Consider the following 11996-nt stretch of genomic DNA (forward strand, 5'->3'; position numbering starts at 1 on the left):
CTGTCTCGTCAAATGATCAATTCATTCCCCTATGGATCGATCTATTTGACAGATGTAGGTTTAAGTTTTGTTTAATTAAAAATTTTATATTTTTGAATTATCTAGTTAGAGTTTGATATTACAGATTTACTAAAAACCTAGCTCTTTATATATAAGTTTATTTTTAAGTTTACTAATAAATATCATTCATAAATTTTATTTATAACGCTAAGTCCTAACAAAAATTAACACAGTGTTTATGGGTGCGTGCCTGAGGGAGGCTGCATAAATAAATTATTATCAAGAATATTTTAATAATATTATATTTATATATTAATTATATATATATTATATAATTAATTTTTAATTAGTCAGATTCAAACAAACAAGATTTACTCTTGTTATATTATCTGACTCATTTCGTGATTGAGTGCGATGCTCGGAATGATAGAATGTGCCTAAGTACCCAAATGTACACTCAATTTGGATGAAATGGAACAACATAAGTCGGTATGCTACTTGATTTTAGTACCGACTAAATATACAAAACACTCAAATATGTCCAATCCATGAGAAATACATTCAATCACAAATAAAATTGGACAATATAAATAAGAGAGGATGACATATCTCTATATTATAATAAAAAGATGATTATATATTTATTTCAGATATTTTTTATAATTTATTTTTATATTATATAGGTAGAAAAGTAAATTATAAGATTAATTTATAATGGACTGCGAAGTTAAATACGAGACGAGAGTTTTTTTTTTTTTTTTCAATATACGTTCTCGTTAGTCGTTAAAAATTAATCCTTGCCCTGTTATATTAATAACGTATATGTGTGACATGGGAAAAAAGTATTAAACATGAAGGTTGTTTGGAAATTATTCACTAATAGCTTCCTAAAGGTTTTGACCGTAGACACGTGACGGCGGTGGGTCCCACGGCGACCCGCTTCCCGATTAGCACTGACATCCATAAATAATTAAAAACGAGAGATAAGTCGTAGTGCTTATAGATAAGTCCTTGTAAAATCAGAAAAGATGATAGGTCGTCGGACTTATTCCGATACGAAACGTCCATAACTGTTATTCTCACTCCTGTTTTTCAACATCAATGGGCTTTAATTCCGCTGGCGAAGCGTGCGGGACGCAGATGCGCGAGCGTGTTTTTATCGTCCTCCACAAATTGAGTGCGGATTTTTTGAATCAATCGTGTACGAGGTGGAAGACGTGGCGGAATCTGACATCGTCAGTTTGAAATGACCAATCTGCCCTCGGAAGCGGACCCTCGAATAGGGAGATCTGGAGATGCTTCTGCCCTCGTGTCGAATGACGGTTTTACCCCTAGTCTGTTCGCTTTCCCAGACAGCCACTTCCAACGTGACGGGTGGTTCGGTCTTTTGGGCAAAATACCTATCGAGCCCCGCGGAGCAGTGGCCGTTTCAGGTAAGGAAAGGGGCAATTTGGGAAAGCGTGGTCCACTTTACTTCCAGGGTTTCGCAGGTATAAAATGCGAGGAGAGTGCGGAGTCGAAGCCAGTCGCGGATATAAAAAAGGCAGAAAGGGAAACGGGCAAGAGAGAGAAAGAGAGGACTCGGCGGCTGGACTTAAGGAGAAGGAACGAAACGGAGATAGGGAGGAGTACGGGAGCCGCCGCCGGAGAGCTGGAAATTTCCGGTGGACGCCCGGATCTCGTGGTCTCGAAGCTACTTCGCTTGTGGTAAATTCCGAGCTTGTTGGTTTCTCGCTGCGATCCGTCGTAGGACCGAGTGGCGGGAGCTTCGTCATGGTTTAGGGCCGGCGCGGAGTCGTTGACGCTAGTTCTGTCTTCTTTATGGCGGTGGTCGGTAGGGTTTTTTCTCCTCGTGCTGCTTCTGGGAGGTGGATTTCGGGTTTGGTAGTGCGGAACAAGGGGGATTATTAGGGGTTTCTTGAGGGGCCCGGTTGATTATGTTTGTGATTTTGTAACTGGATGATTCGTTGTAAGATCTTGTTGCCTATTTCGTGATCTCAGCAACTTCCTTTCGGGTGCCAGTTGTGGAGGAATTTTGTTTTTTTTGTTTGGGTTAATTTTGTTCGGGGTTAATTCAAATGTCGAGTTTTGGGTATTGAGATTGTTGTTGAACAAGCGCGAAGATCAGTTTTTTTTTTCAATAAGTTCATTTTGTCGTTTTGAGGTTCTTTTTGTGTGCCTTGTCTTTTACCTATTGGGTGTTTATCCTGGAGCATTTGTGGTTTAGGAGCTCGGCGAGGGCAATATGTCTTACTTGAGCAGAGAACTGATTTTCCTGATACTGCAATTCCTGGATGAGGAAAAATTCAAGGACGCAGTTCATAAGTAAGCTAATTTTTCTCATTTAAAGTCTAAAGCTCTGTGTTTTTGTTAAGTTTATTTATGAAATGGTTAAATTATAGGTTGGAACAAGAGTCGGGATTTTACTTTAATATGAAACACTTCGAGGATCTAATTCAGGAAGGGGAATGGGATGAGGTTGAGAAGTATCTTAGTGGCTTCACTAAGGTCGAGGACAATCGTTACTCTATGAAAATATTCTTTGAAATTAGGAAACAGAAATATCTGGAAGCACTTGACAGGTAAGCCTTTTTTCTTCTATTTTTCTACTTTTTTGGATAAAATTTCTTGGGGCTTGTAAGCATGTTTTGCTTATGGTAAATACCTATAACCTTCCCCCCACCTCCCTCAGCCAAGACAGAGCCAAGGGTGTGGAGCTACTGGTTAAGGATCTTAAGGTGTTTGCTTCTTTCAATGAGGAGCTTTACAAGGAGATCACTCAACTTATTACCTTGGACAATTTCAGGTTGAATTTATAGAATTCTGAATTATGATGATGCTTCTGTATATGATAAATGCCATAATTCACTATCACCATCTTCTTCATCCTTATTTCCAATCATGCAGGCAAAACGAGCAACTTTCCAAGTATGGGGACACAAAATCAGCACGGAACATAATGCTTATGGAACTTAAGAAGCTTATTGAAGCCAATCCTTTATTTCGTGATAAGCTAACATTTCCTCCTTTTAAAACTTCACGCCTGCGAACTTTAATAAACCAAAGGTATCTTTATTTAGATTATTTATGGTAGGTAACTCGCTCTGTTTAACCTGCATTGACTTCAGCTCCTCTAGTACTATTGAGTAATGAATAAAGTAAACAAAATCTTCATAGTTTGCAACAATATTCTATACAATTTTCTTAATGTAATCTGCATATTAAATACATGTCATAGATTGCAGTGATAATGTCTTACAGAACTGCTGAAACAAATTTAAACCTAGCCATTTGGGGAGTAGGGCTTTATTTATGATATTTAGGATTTGTTCATTTCTGGAAGTATGTAGTATGAAAGCGTGATTCATAATTCTTTGTTTCCATCTATTGTTTATGTAATTATTTTTGTTTTGTACATTACTATGTTTGAAGTATCCTAAACTCATATTTCTGTTCCATCTGTTATTAAGCTTAAATTGGCAACATCAACTTTGCAAGAATCCACGCTCCAACCCTGATATCAAAACACTCTTTACCGATCACTCTTGTGCCATTCCTGCTAATGGCGCACGTGGACCACCAACAAATGGGCCGCTTGTGGGGTCTATTCCTAAATCTGGAGCATTTCCTCAACTTGTTGCTCATAGTGTATGTGGAGTTGGATGCCACCTTCTAAAGCCTTGACTTGTTTCCAATTTTGTACTAATATGGTCTTGTCTTCTGATCCAGCCATTCCAGCCAGTTGTCTCTCCACCTGCAAGTGCCATTGCAGGATGGATGACAAATGCCAACCCATCATTTCCACATGCTGCTGTGGCACAAGGCCCTCCAGGTCTGATTCAGCCTCAAAGCACAGGTGCTTTTCGAATACCTAGATTCACTGTTTTAAAGTTATTACTTGTCTTCTACTTGAGCTATGAGTTTTACCTCTGCAGCTGCATTCTTGAAGCACCCAAGGACACCTGCAAGTGCCCCTACTGTGGATTACCAAACTGCTGATTCTGAACACTTGGTGAAGAGACTACGAACTGGACAATCAGATGAGGTATCAAAAATATGCATTGTAAAGGATTTGTAACAGTCTTTTCTACAACTTGTTTCAATTAAGATGAGAACACATAATTTTCCATATATGGCAACTAATGTTTTCCACTTTAGGTATCATTTCCTAGTGTAAGTCATCAGCCCAACGTTTACTCTCAAGATGATATTCCAAAGACTCTAGTGCGGACTATTAATCAGAGTTCCAGTGTCCAAAGCCTGGATTTCCATCCAATCCAACATACAATTCTTCTGGGTAGATTGCTTGCAGCCTTTTTTTTGTTTACTGATACATATACAATTTGCTTGTAACACTTTTTGGTACAGAACATGGCTATGTTACATCTCAATTTTTTTGCTATGCAGTTGGAACAAATGTTGGTGATATTGCCATATGGGAGGTTGGATCTAAAGAAAGGCTAGCACACAAAACCTTCAAGGTTTGGGATATTAGCTCTTGTTCTTTGCCATTGCAGGTGCTCCCTTCATATTTTCAGTTGCTTCTATCTTTGATCTCCATTTAGCATCAACTCAATCTGGTCCAATCTCTAAGTATTCCTTGTTTATTCTACTTGTAGGCAGCTCTCATGAAAGATACTACTGTATCTGTTAATCGATGCTTATGGAGTGCTGACGGTTCTATTCTTGGTATAGCTACTTTGTTTAATTTCTTTTTAGTCAAATTCCTCGTCCATGTTTCCTGATGCTTGCATACTAACAATTTTTTCTATTTGTGTACTTATTTTGTGATTTCTAATTCCTGCAGGTGTTGCATTTTCAAAGCATATTGTTCAGACTTATGGTTTTACCTTAAATGGAGAGTTGAGGCAACAATTAGAGGTAAAGTAACTAAAGAATTCATTTTTTCATACAATAGTAGCACCTAATGCTTTACTTATCTGTAGATTGATGCACATGCTGGTGGAGTTAATGATATTGCCTTCTCCAATCCAAATAAGAGTCTATCTATAATCACATGTGGTGATGACAAGACAATTAGAGTGAGCATTAGTGGATGTGTTTTTGACTTATTTAAAATACATTAACAGAATAATAATAATATGCCCTTATTTTACTATTATCTTTATGGCTTAATGGTAGGTATGGGATGCTGCAACTGGGCAGAAGCAGTACACGTTTGAGGGCCATGAAGCTCCTGTATATTCTGTGTGCCCTCATTATAAGGAGTCTATTCAGGTTTATTTCTTACTACCACATTATTTATTTTCTTGGTGAAGCTTTCTTAATTTTAGAAGTTTAAGTTTAACTATCACACTAATCCACTTATCCTCTTTATGCAGTTTATCTTCTCAACTGCAATTGATGGAAAAATCAAAGCATGGTTGTACGATTGTTTGGGATCCAGAGTTGACTATGATGCCCCTGGAAAATGGTGCACAACAATGTCTTACAGTTCAGATGGGACTAGGTGAGTTCCATTTACTCCACCTATGACCTATCATTGTCACTAGTTAGTTGCTAGCTTGCATCATACACTAATCTTTAAGATAATAAAGAAGGTGCCACATAGTATCTGTATGTAATGGGACTTGGGTAGGGGATCCTTGGGCCACATAATATGTGTATGTAATGGGACTTGGGTAGGGGATCCTTGGGCATGTGATTAGATATATAACAACATTTGGGTATTAAGAGACAGTTGGTGCATCATGTCATCCACATACATGTTACATTTTGAATATTCCAACACCTATTGACGGAATATTATCAATACTCTTCTTTATTCACTGCTAATTTTATTAAGTGAAAACATGTTGCAGGCTTTTCTCCTGCGGAACTAGTAAAGAGGGTGACTCTCATCTCGTAGAGTGGAATGAAACTGAAGGAGCTATTAAGAGGGCATACTCTGGTTTTAGAAAACACTCATTAGGAGTTGTCCAGTTTGACACTACTAGAAACCGATTCTTGGCAGCTGGAGATGAATTTATGATAAAGTTTTGGGATATGGATAATACTACTATTCTAACTACTACAGATGCAGATGGTGGATTGCCTGTTAGTAATTTTTTTTTGGTCAACTAGTCTGCTTTTAATTTGTCTTAACCAAAACTACGACTCAAAATGACTTTTCCTTCTCTTGCACCACAGGCAAGTCCACGCCTAAGATTCAACCGTGATGGCTCATTGCTTGCAGTGACAACAACTGACAATGGAATCAAGATCTTAGTTAATACTGATGGCCAAAGGTTGGTAAGGATGTTTGAGAGTAGGGGATTTGAAGGGTCTCGAGGTCCTCAACAGATAAGTGCTAATGTGAAGGTAACTTTTGTATCATTTCTTCATGATTGAAATAAATGGAGTTTTTCATGTTATAGATTTAGGTGTAATAATAATTATATGAGAACTCTAGGGAAAAGGAAAATAATTATATTCATACTTGTATTCCATGCTATTTACTTAGGACCCTAATTTTATATAATTTCATGCTTCTTGTATGCCTGATGTAAATAATAAGCTTAACTGTCGGTTCCATGCTTTGTTGGTCACAAAGTCTTTGCAATTTTGCATAAAATTCAAACATAACTAAAGTTGGGTTATCTGAATTATTATGATAATTTGGTCATCTAAATCTAGTAAGTATAAGCACATACCTATTTTGAGGTTTGAAATGGTTCGCTTTTGCCTTCAAAGTTTCACTGGTGCACTACATGATAATCTAACATCTGATTGGAGTTCCTTGATGATTACTAAAAAAATTTGTTATGTTTTTTGGACATATATATTGGTGTTTTTAATGGATCTCTACATTATGCAGCCGCCACTTATTAATGCATTAGGGGCTGTCCCGAATGTTTCTAGCCCCATTGTACTTACTGCTGAGCGACCTGATCGACTCATACCTGCTGTATCAATGAGTAGCTTGGTAAGCCAATTTTGACTCTACTGTTGGTGATCTTATTTATCAGGTCTGACAATTACAGTGTTAAATGAGTTGTGTAGGCAGTTGTAGACAGTAACAGGAACGTTGATGTTAAGCCAAGAATTCTAGAGGATACTGAAAAGACCAAAGGTTGGAAGTTAGTTGACATTCTTGACTCTGCACACCTTAAAGCCTTGCGATTGCCAGATACATTCACAGCAAGCAAGGTTTGTTGGTCTTGCTACATGAGAAGTTAATCAACCAATTTATGGCGTGACACTCTAATCAATCAATTATCTCCTATTTGGCTCATAGGAATAGCTATTTGATTCTCTATGAATTACCATGAAATAGGTAGTTATATGCTTTGTTAAAAAAAATGAATTCAAAATATAAATTCATATAGAATTTTAATTCCCTAATCATGAGGGATAACTATTATTTCTCTATTTGAGAAATAACAATGCACCTATTGCTTCCAAAAATACTTATTTATTCAACATTTCAAAGAATATACATGTATTATGATCTTGCAAAGTGAGCCAGTTGGATTGGTCCTACCAGATAGGTCAAGATGGCTGGGTTGCTCTAGTTGGTAATTTTCTCATAAATCTAAGAGATTGCATGCATTTCTCACGATGAATGCTCAAATCCTAAAGTAGATAGTACATTTTCTTACTATTGCAACTTGCAGGCATTTTGGTCTCATTAACACTTTTGTGGTATGGAATCACAAAACATGCGAAGTGCAAATTTATTGCAACATATTCTTTTGTTATCTTTTAGCAATATCTATAATACACATCTCTGGAAAGAGATAACTTGGATTTTTATCTCTAAATTGTACCAAAGGTCATAATCCAAAAGAAATAGGATATTGCAGTGATGATGCTTCAAGACAAAGCTACGTGCAATCAATCAAAACATAATAGCAAGTCAGTTATGAAATAGATTTCACTATGGTGATTGCCATTGATACTTCTACTAGGGTAACTTAGAACTTAATACTAGTTTAATAATGTCATAATTGTGCTGCAACAAGCATAGATCTTTTGTTTGAGTTTTTGACCATTGACTTCTTGACTATAGTCTATCATGATGGCCTAATACGGACGTCAATTTGATGGACTGACTGCATATGGCTCTAGACCACCCCATAAATGAAAAATTCCTTGACATCAAAATTGACTAATGTGATAGGGTAACGATAATACTTTAATCTTACATGCCAACCAACATTTGTACTATGTGGAAGAAATCAATGCATATATCTTGGTCATAGATGTGTGAAAACACCAAAAAATATAGACAGCTTTAGTTGATACTAGTTATTTGCTTCCTATTTCAATCATGGTTGTGTGCTTGTGAACTTAGTGTGCATTTCCTTGTTGCATACTTTCATAATCTCAAATAGGAGGCCTAGGCCTTTTCTCTTATTAACTATTTGCCTATTCTGGGAACATAATTTTCTTTACTACAGGTGGTGCGTCTGTTATATACAAACTCCGGGCTAGCTATACTAGCTCTTGGCTCCAATGCTGTTCATAAGCTATGGAAATGGCCACGTAATGAGCGGAATCCATCTGTCAAAGTAACAAAAAGTTTTGTTTGCAGTTTCTTACTAGATGCCGATACATTTTCTCATGTATTCTTTTGTTGTTTCTTCAGTCAAATGCAACAACTGTCCCTCAGTTGTGGCAGCCATCAAATGGTGCTCTTATGACAAATGAAACAACTGATGCCAATCCAGAAGAAGTGACAGCATGTATTGCTTTGTCCAAGAATGATTCCTATGTAATGTCTGCATCTGGTGGCAAAGTTTCCTTGTTCAACATGATGACCTTTAAGGTGCACAACCTTCCATTCTCATGAAAAATGATTTTAAGCTTATTTAAGTGAAAGATCATATTGTTTTTATATGTTGCAATTTGTATGATGTTTCACAGGTAATGACAACTTTTATGGCACCACCACCTGCTGCTACCTTTCTGGCATTTCATCCTCAAGACAACAACTTTATTGCTATTGGAATGGACGATTCCAGTATTTTAATATATAATGTTCGAGTTGACGAGGTTAGTGTGGTCATACTTGCTCAACCTCTATGAGAAGCCAAACGGTCCTTTTTTTTATTTTTTCCTTTTTGGAAGCTAAGCCAAAAATTACTCTTACTTAAAAACCAAACTGAAAATTTCTTTAGTATGCTTATGCCCAATGCTATTTTCATTGTCATCTTCAGGTGAAAACCAAGCTCAAGTGTCACCAAAAAAAGATTACAGGCCTTGCATTTTCACAGTCATTGAATGTCCTTGTGTCGTCAGGTGCCGATGCCCAGGTATTTAGGTCTACTTCTATTTAGATATTTTTATCGCGTCATTACATAGACCTGAGTGATCATGACTTCCAATTGTTTACAATTTGAGATTCCAGCATTTTAGCTCTATACTTGATTGCTAATGTCTCAATACTTATTAGTTTTAACTCCCTAAAGGTTCTGATTTGGTGAATCCAATTGCAGCTATGCATGTGGACTATCGATGGGTGGGAGAAGAAGAAGTCTAGATATATCCAGGTGTCAGCCTCCCGTGCAGCCCCATTAGTCGGGGACACTAAAGTTCAATTTCATAATGACCAGGCACATCTCTTGGTTGTCCATGAAAGTCAATTAGCTATCTATGACAGCAAGCTTGAGTGTTCGCGCTCAGTAAGTTCTGATCTTAACATGCCTTTGCTATCCTTGTTGGTTATGTTGGAATATTTCTCCAAAATGTTTTTTTCCTTCGCTATGATTGGGTGCTGTATTTTCTCTCAATTCCATAATTCATATGAGAAGCTACAATCCCACAGAAGAGAATAAAACTCACAAAGAGTAGTACTAGAAAAATGATTGACATTGAGAGTAGATCGCTTTTACCCCAAGTCAAATTGGAATAGAAAAAGAATTTTGATCTAATTTTAAATAATTTTCTAATATCTAAACATGATAATTATCAGAACAAAAACAACCTGAATTATTTTATTCTCTTAAATAAAAGAATCTACCAAATTTTTTTTATGAAGTCCCAAACTTCTAAAAATTGAATTCATGATTTGCATTATCCTTCTCAACCATGAAAAGCAACTCTCAGTAAATTGTATCTTTCTTAGTTCATCATTTGCAAGTAAGAATCAATCTCTCTAGTCAACTGTACTGTGAAACACCTTATTTCTTGGTTTAGTCTATGCCTAAGTAAGAATGTACCTAAACTTTAAAATATGCCACTCAACTCTAAAGTTTAGCTGATAGTTGTCATCTCTTGTGTAAGGTTCTTAATCCATCAAATAAACCAAGCTCTCAAATTCACGTGTCACCTACGCAATCCACCTCTTGCGGATCTTGTCAAAGTTGCCAACTCAATGCTCATCCTATGGTCCTTCGAATGTTTCATACCATCCTTTTCCAATCTTTAGTAGATTTTTAAGTTATTGACCTAATCATCATAAGCTCCATGAGCTTCGTGTGCATTCAACTAAGTCTTTGCAGACTTTATGAATGCACAAGTCATGCAAGCAAACCTAACTTAAACCCTCTGACAAACACATCAAAATAACTTAGTTGAACATAACTATTTAAGGCATAAATGTCCTTCCATCCTTCCATATATAACAAGACCTCTACATTGAAATTAGTCTAATACTCAATAAGTGTAGTATTAATGTTTCTCACAGTACAAGAGCAACCAATAGGGCAAACATGAAATTTGTTTGAGTGTTCGGAAAGCTGCTGAGGACAAAATAAGGACGAGAACGAAATCTAATACTTTGTAATATTTATATGCATCAAATGCATTTTATTAAATTCATTACATAATGCAATTCCCCTATTTACGTTTAACATTTAATCATTTATCCGGTAGGTGAACCAGGAGCAGGAAGTGACAGGTACTGGATCAAATTAACTAGTTGATGAATTTTGGGCTTGCATAGAGAACAACACTCATGAAGACAATATTATTATTAAATTAAAAAAAAAACTACATGCATTAGTGTCCCTTTTAAAAGACTCCTATCCAAATAAAAGTGACAATAAATTTGAAAAGTTTTGAAGTTTTAAATTTTTTTTTTTTTCAATGCTCAGTTCAAAATAGAAGCTTAACTACGATGGTTTATTTGTTGGATGTGGTAAAATGCAGAAGAATGAAAATTCTCGTTATTCTTTCTAAATGCTGATTGAACTGTCCTTTGCAGATCTCTCTTTCATGCTTTGATATATGTCTCCGAGGAATTCTTCCTCTGTGTGAGCATGCATTGTATATTAACACTTACCTAAATTCACTGGTTTAAATTAAAGATATCTGTTTTGATACAGTGGTGTCCTAGAGACATGCTCTCGGCACCAATTTCACATGCAATCTACTCTTGTGACGGCTTGTCAGTATATGCCGGCTTCTCCGATGGTGCCATTGGAGTCTTCGAAGCAGACAGCTTGAGGCTTCGATGCCGGATCGCACCATCTGCTTATTTACCAGCATCCATTCAAAGGTACACCTAAAAGAGTTTCACAAGATTACCTATACATCTCTCAGCTCATTTGCATGGAATCACTTTGAAACTGAATCTTTCGACTCCTGGTTTCCACTTTTCAGTGCTGGGTCTACTCATCCTGTGGTGATTGCTGCTCACCCGACCGAATCCAACCAGATTGCACTTGGTATGAGTGACGGTGCCGTCTATGTTCTGGAGCCATCAGACATGGATCCAAAGTGGGGATCAGCCCCGCCCCAGGAAAATGGCTCTCATCCTTTGACCTCAAATCCGGTCTCCAACAATAACCAGACGCCCGAGCAACCCCCTCAGAGGTGACGACTTCGACTTGGCTTTCTATAAACAGATTAGATATTTTGTGTTAACTGACTTCAAAAGGATGAGTAACTTTTGAATACAACCTTTGTCCTGCTCATGTTTCTTTTTTTTTTTTTATGGCAACATGTCTCTCATTGTAAAGCTCGTAATCTTAATCTTTGTGATGCATAGAAATGTTTGTAAATGATGCTGATGCAATTAATTGTGCTAGAATTCCTTGCCTTCTCTATCT

At 36.9% G+C, this 11996-nt stretch overlaps 1 protein-coding gene across 1 annotated transcript; it reads left to right on the plus strand.

The window, feature by feature from the left end:
- Nucleotides 1-1517: 1517 nt before the first annotated feature.
- LOC122030111 (protein TOPLESS-RELATED PROTEIN 2-like) lies at nucleotides 1518-11996 on the plus strand. The gene is made up of 26 exons (XM_042589269.1): nucleotides 1518-1707; nucleotides 2228-2325; nucleotides 2403-2582; nucleotides 2693-2806; nucleotides 2908-3066; nucleotides 3471-3648; nucleotides 3730-3856; nucleotides 3936-4045; nucleotides 4159-4297; nucleotides 4408-4517; nucleotides 4620-4689; nucleotides 4808-4881; nucleotides 4947-5042; nucleotides 5143-5238; nucleotides 5343-5470; nucleotides 5823-6057; nucleotides 6151-6321; nucleotides 6818-6925; nucleotides 7003-7149; nucleotides 8403-8513; nucleotides 8591-8770; nucleotides 8869-8997; nucleotides 9162-9257; nucleotides 9441-9626; nucleotides 11271-11443; nucleotides 11548-11996. Exons 2-26 carry the CDS (start codon nucleotides 2246-2248, stop codon nucleotides 11762-11764), a joined length of 3414 nt encoding a protein of 1137 aa, XP_042445203.1. The 5' UTR covers nucleotides 1518-1707; nucleotides 2228-2245; the 3' UTR covers nucleotides 11765-11996.

The sequence above is a fragment of the Zingiber officinale genome, chromosome 1A, assembly GCF_018446385.1.
Source record: "Zingiber officinale cultivar Zhangliang chromosome 1A, Zo_v1.1, whole genome shotgun sequence".
NCBI classification, from domain to species: domain Eukaryota; kingdom Viridiplantae; phylum Streptophyta; class Magnoliopsida; order Zingiberales; family Zingiberaceae; genus Zingiber; species Zingiber officinale.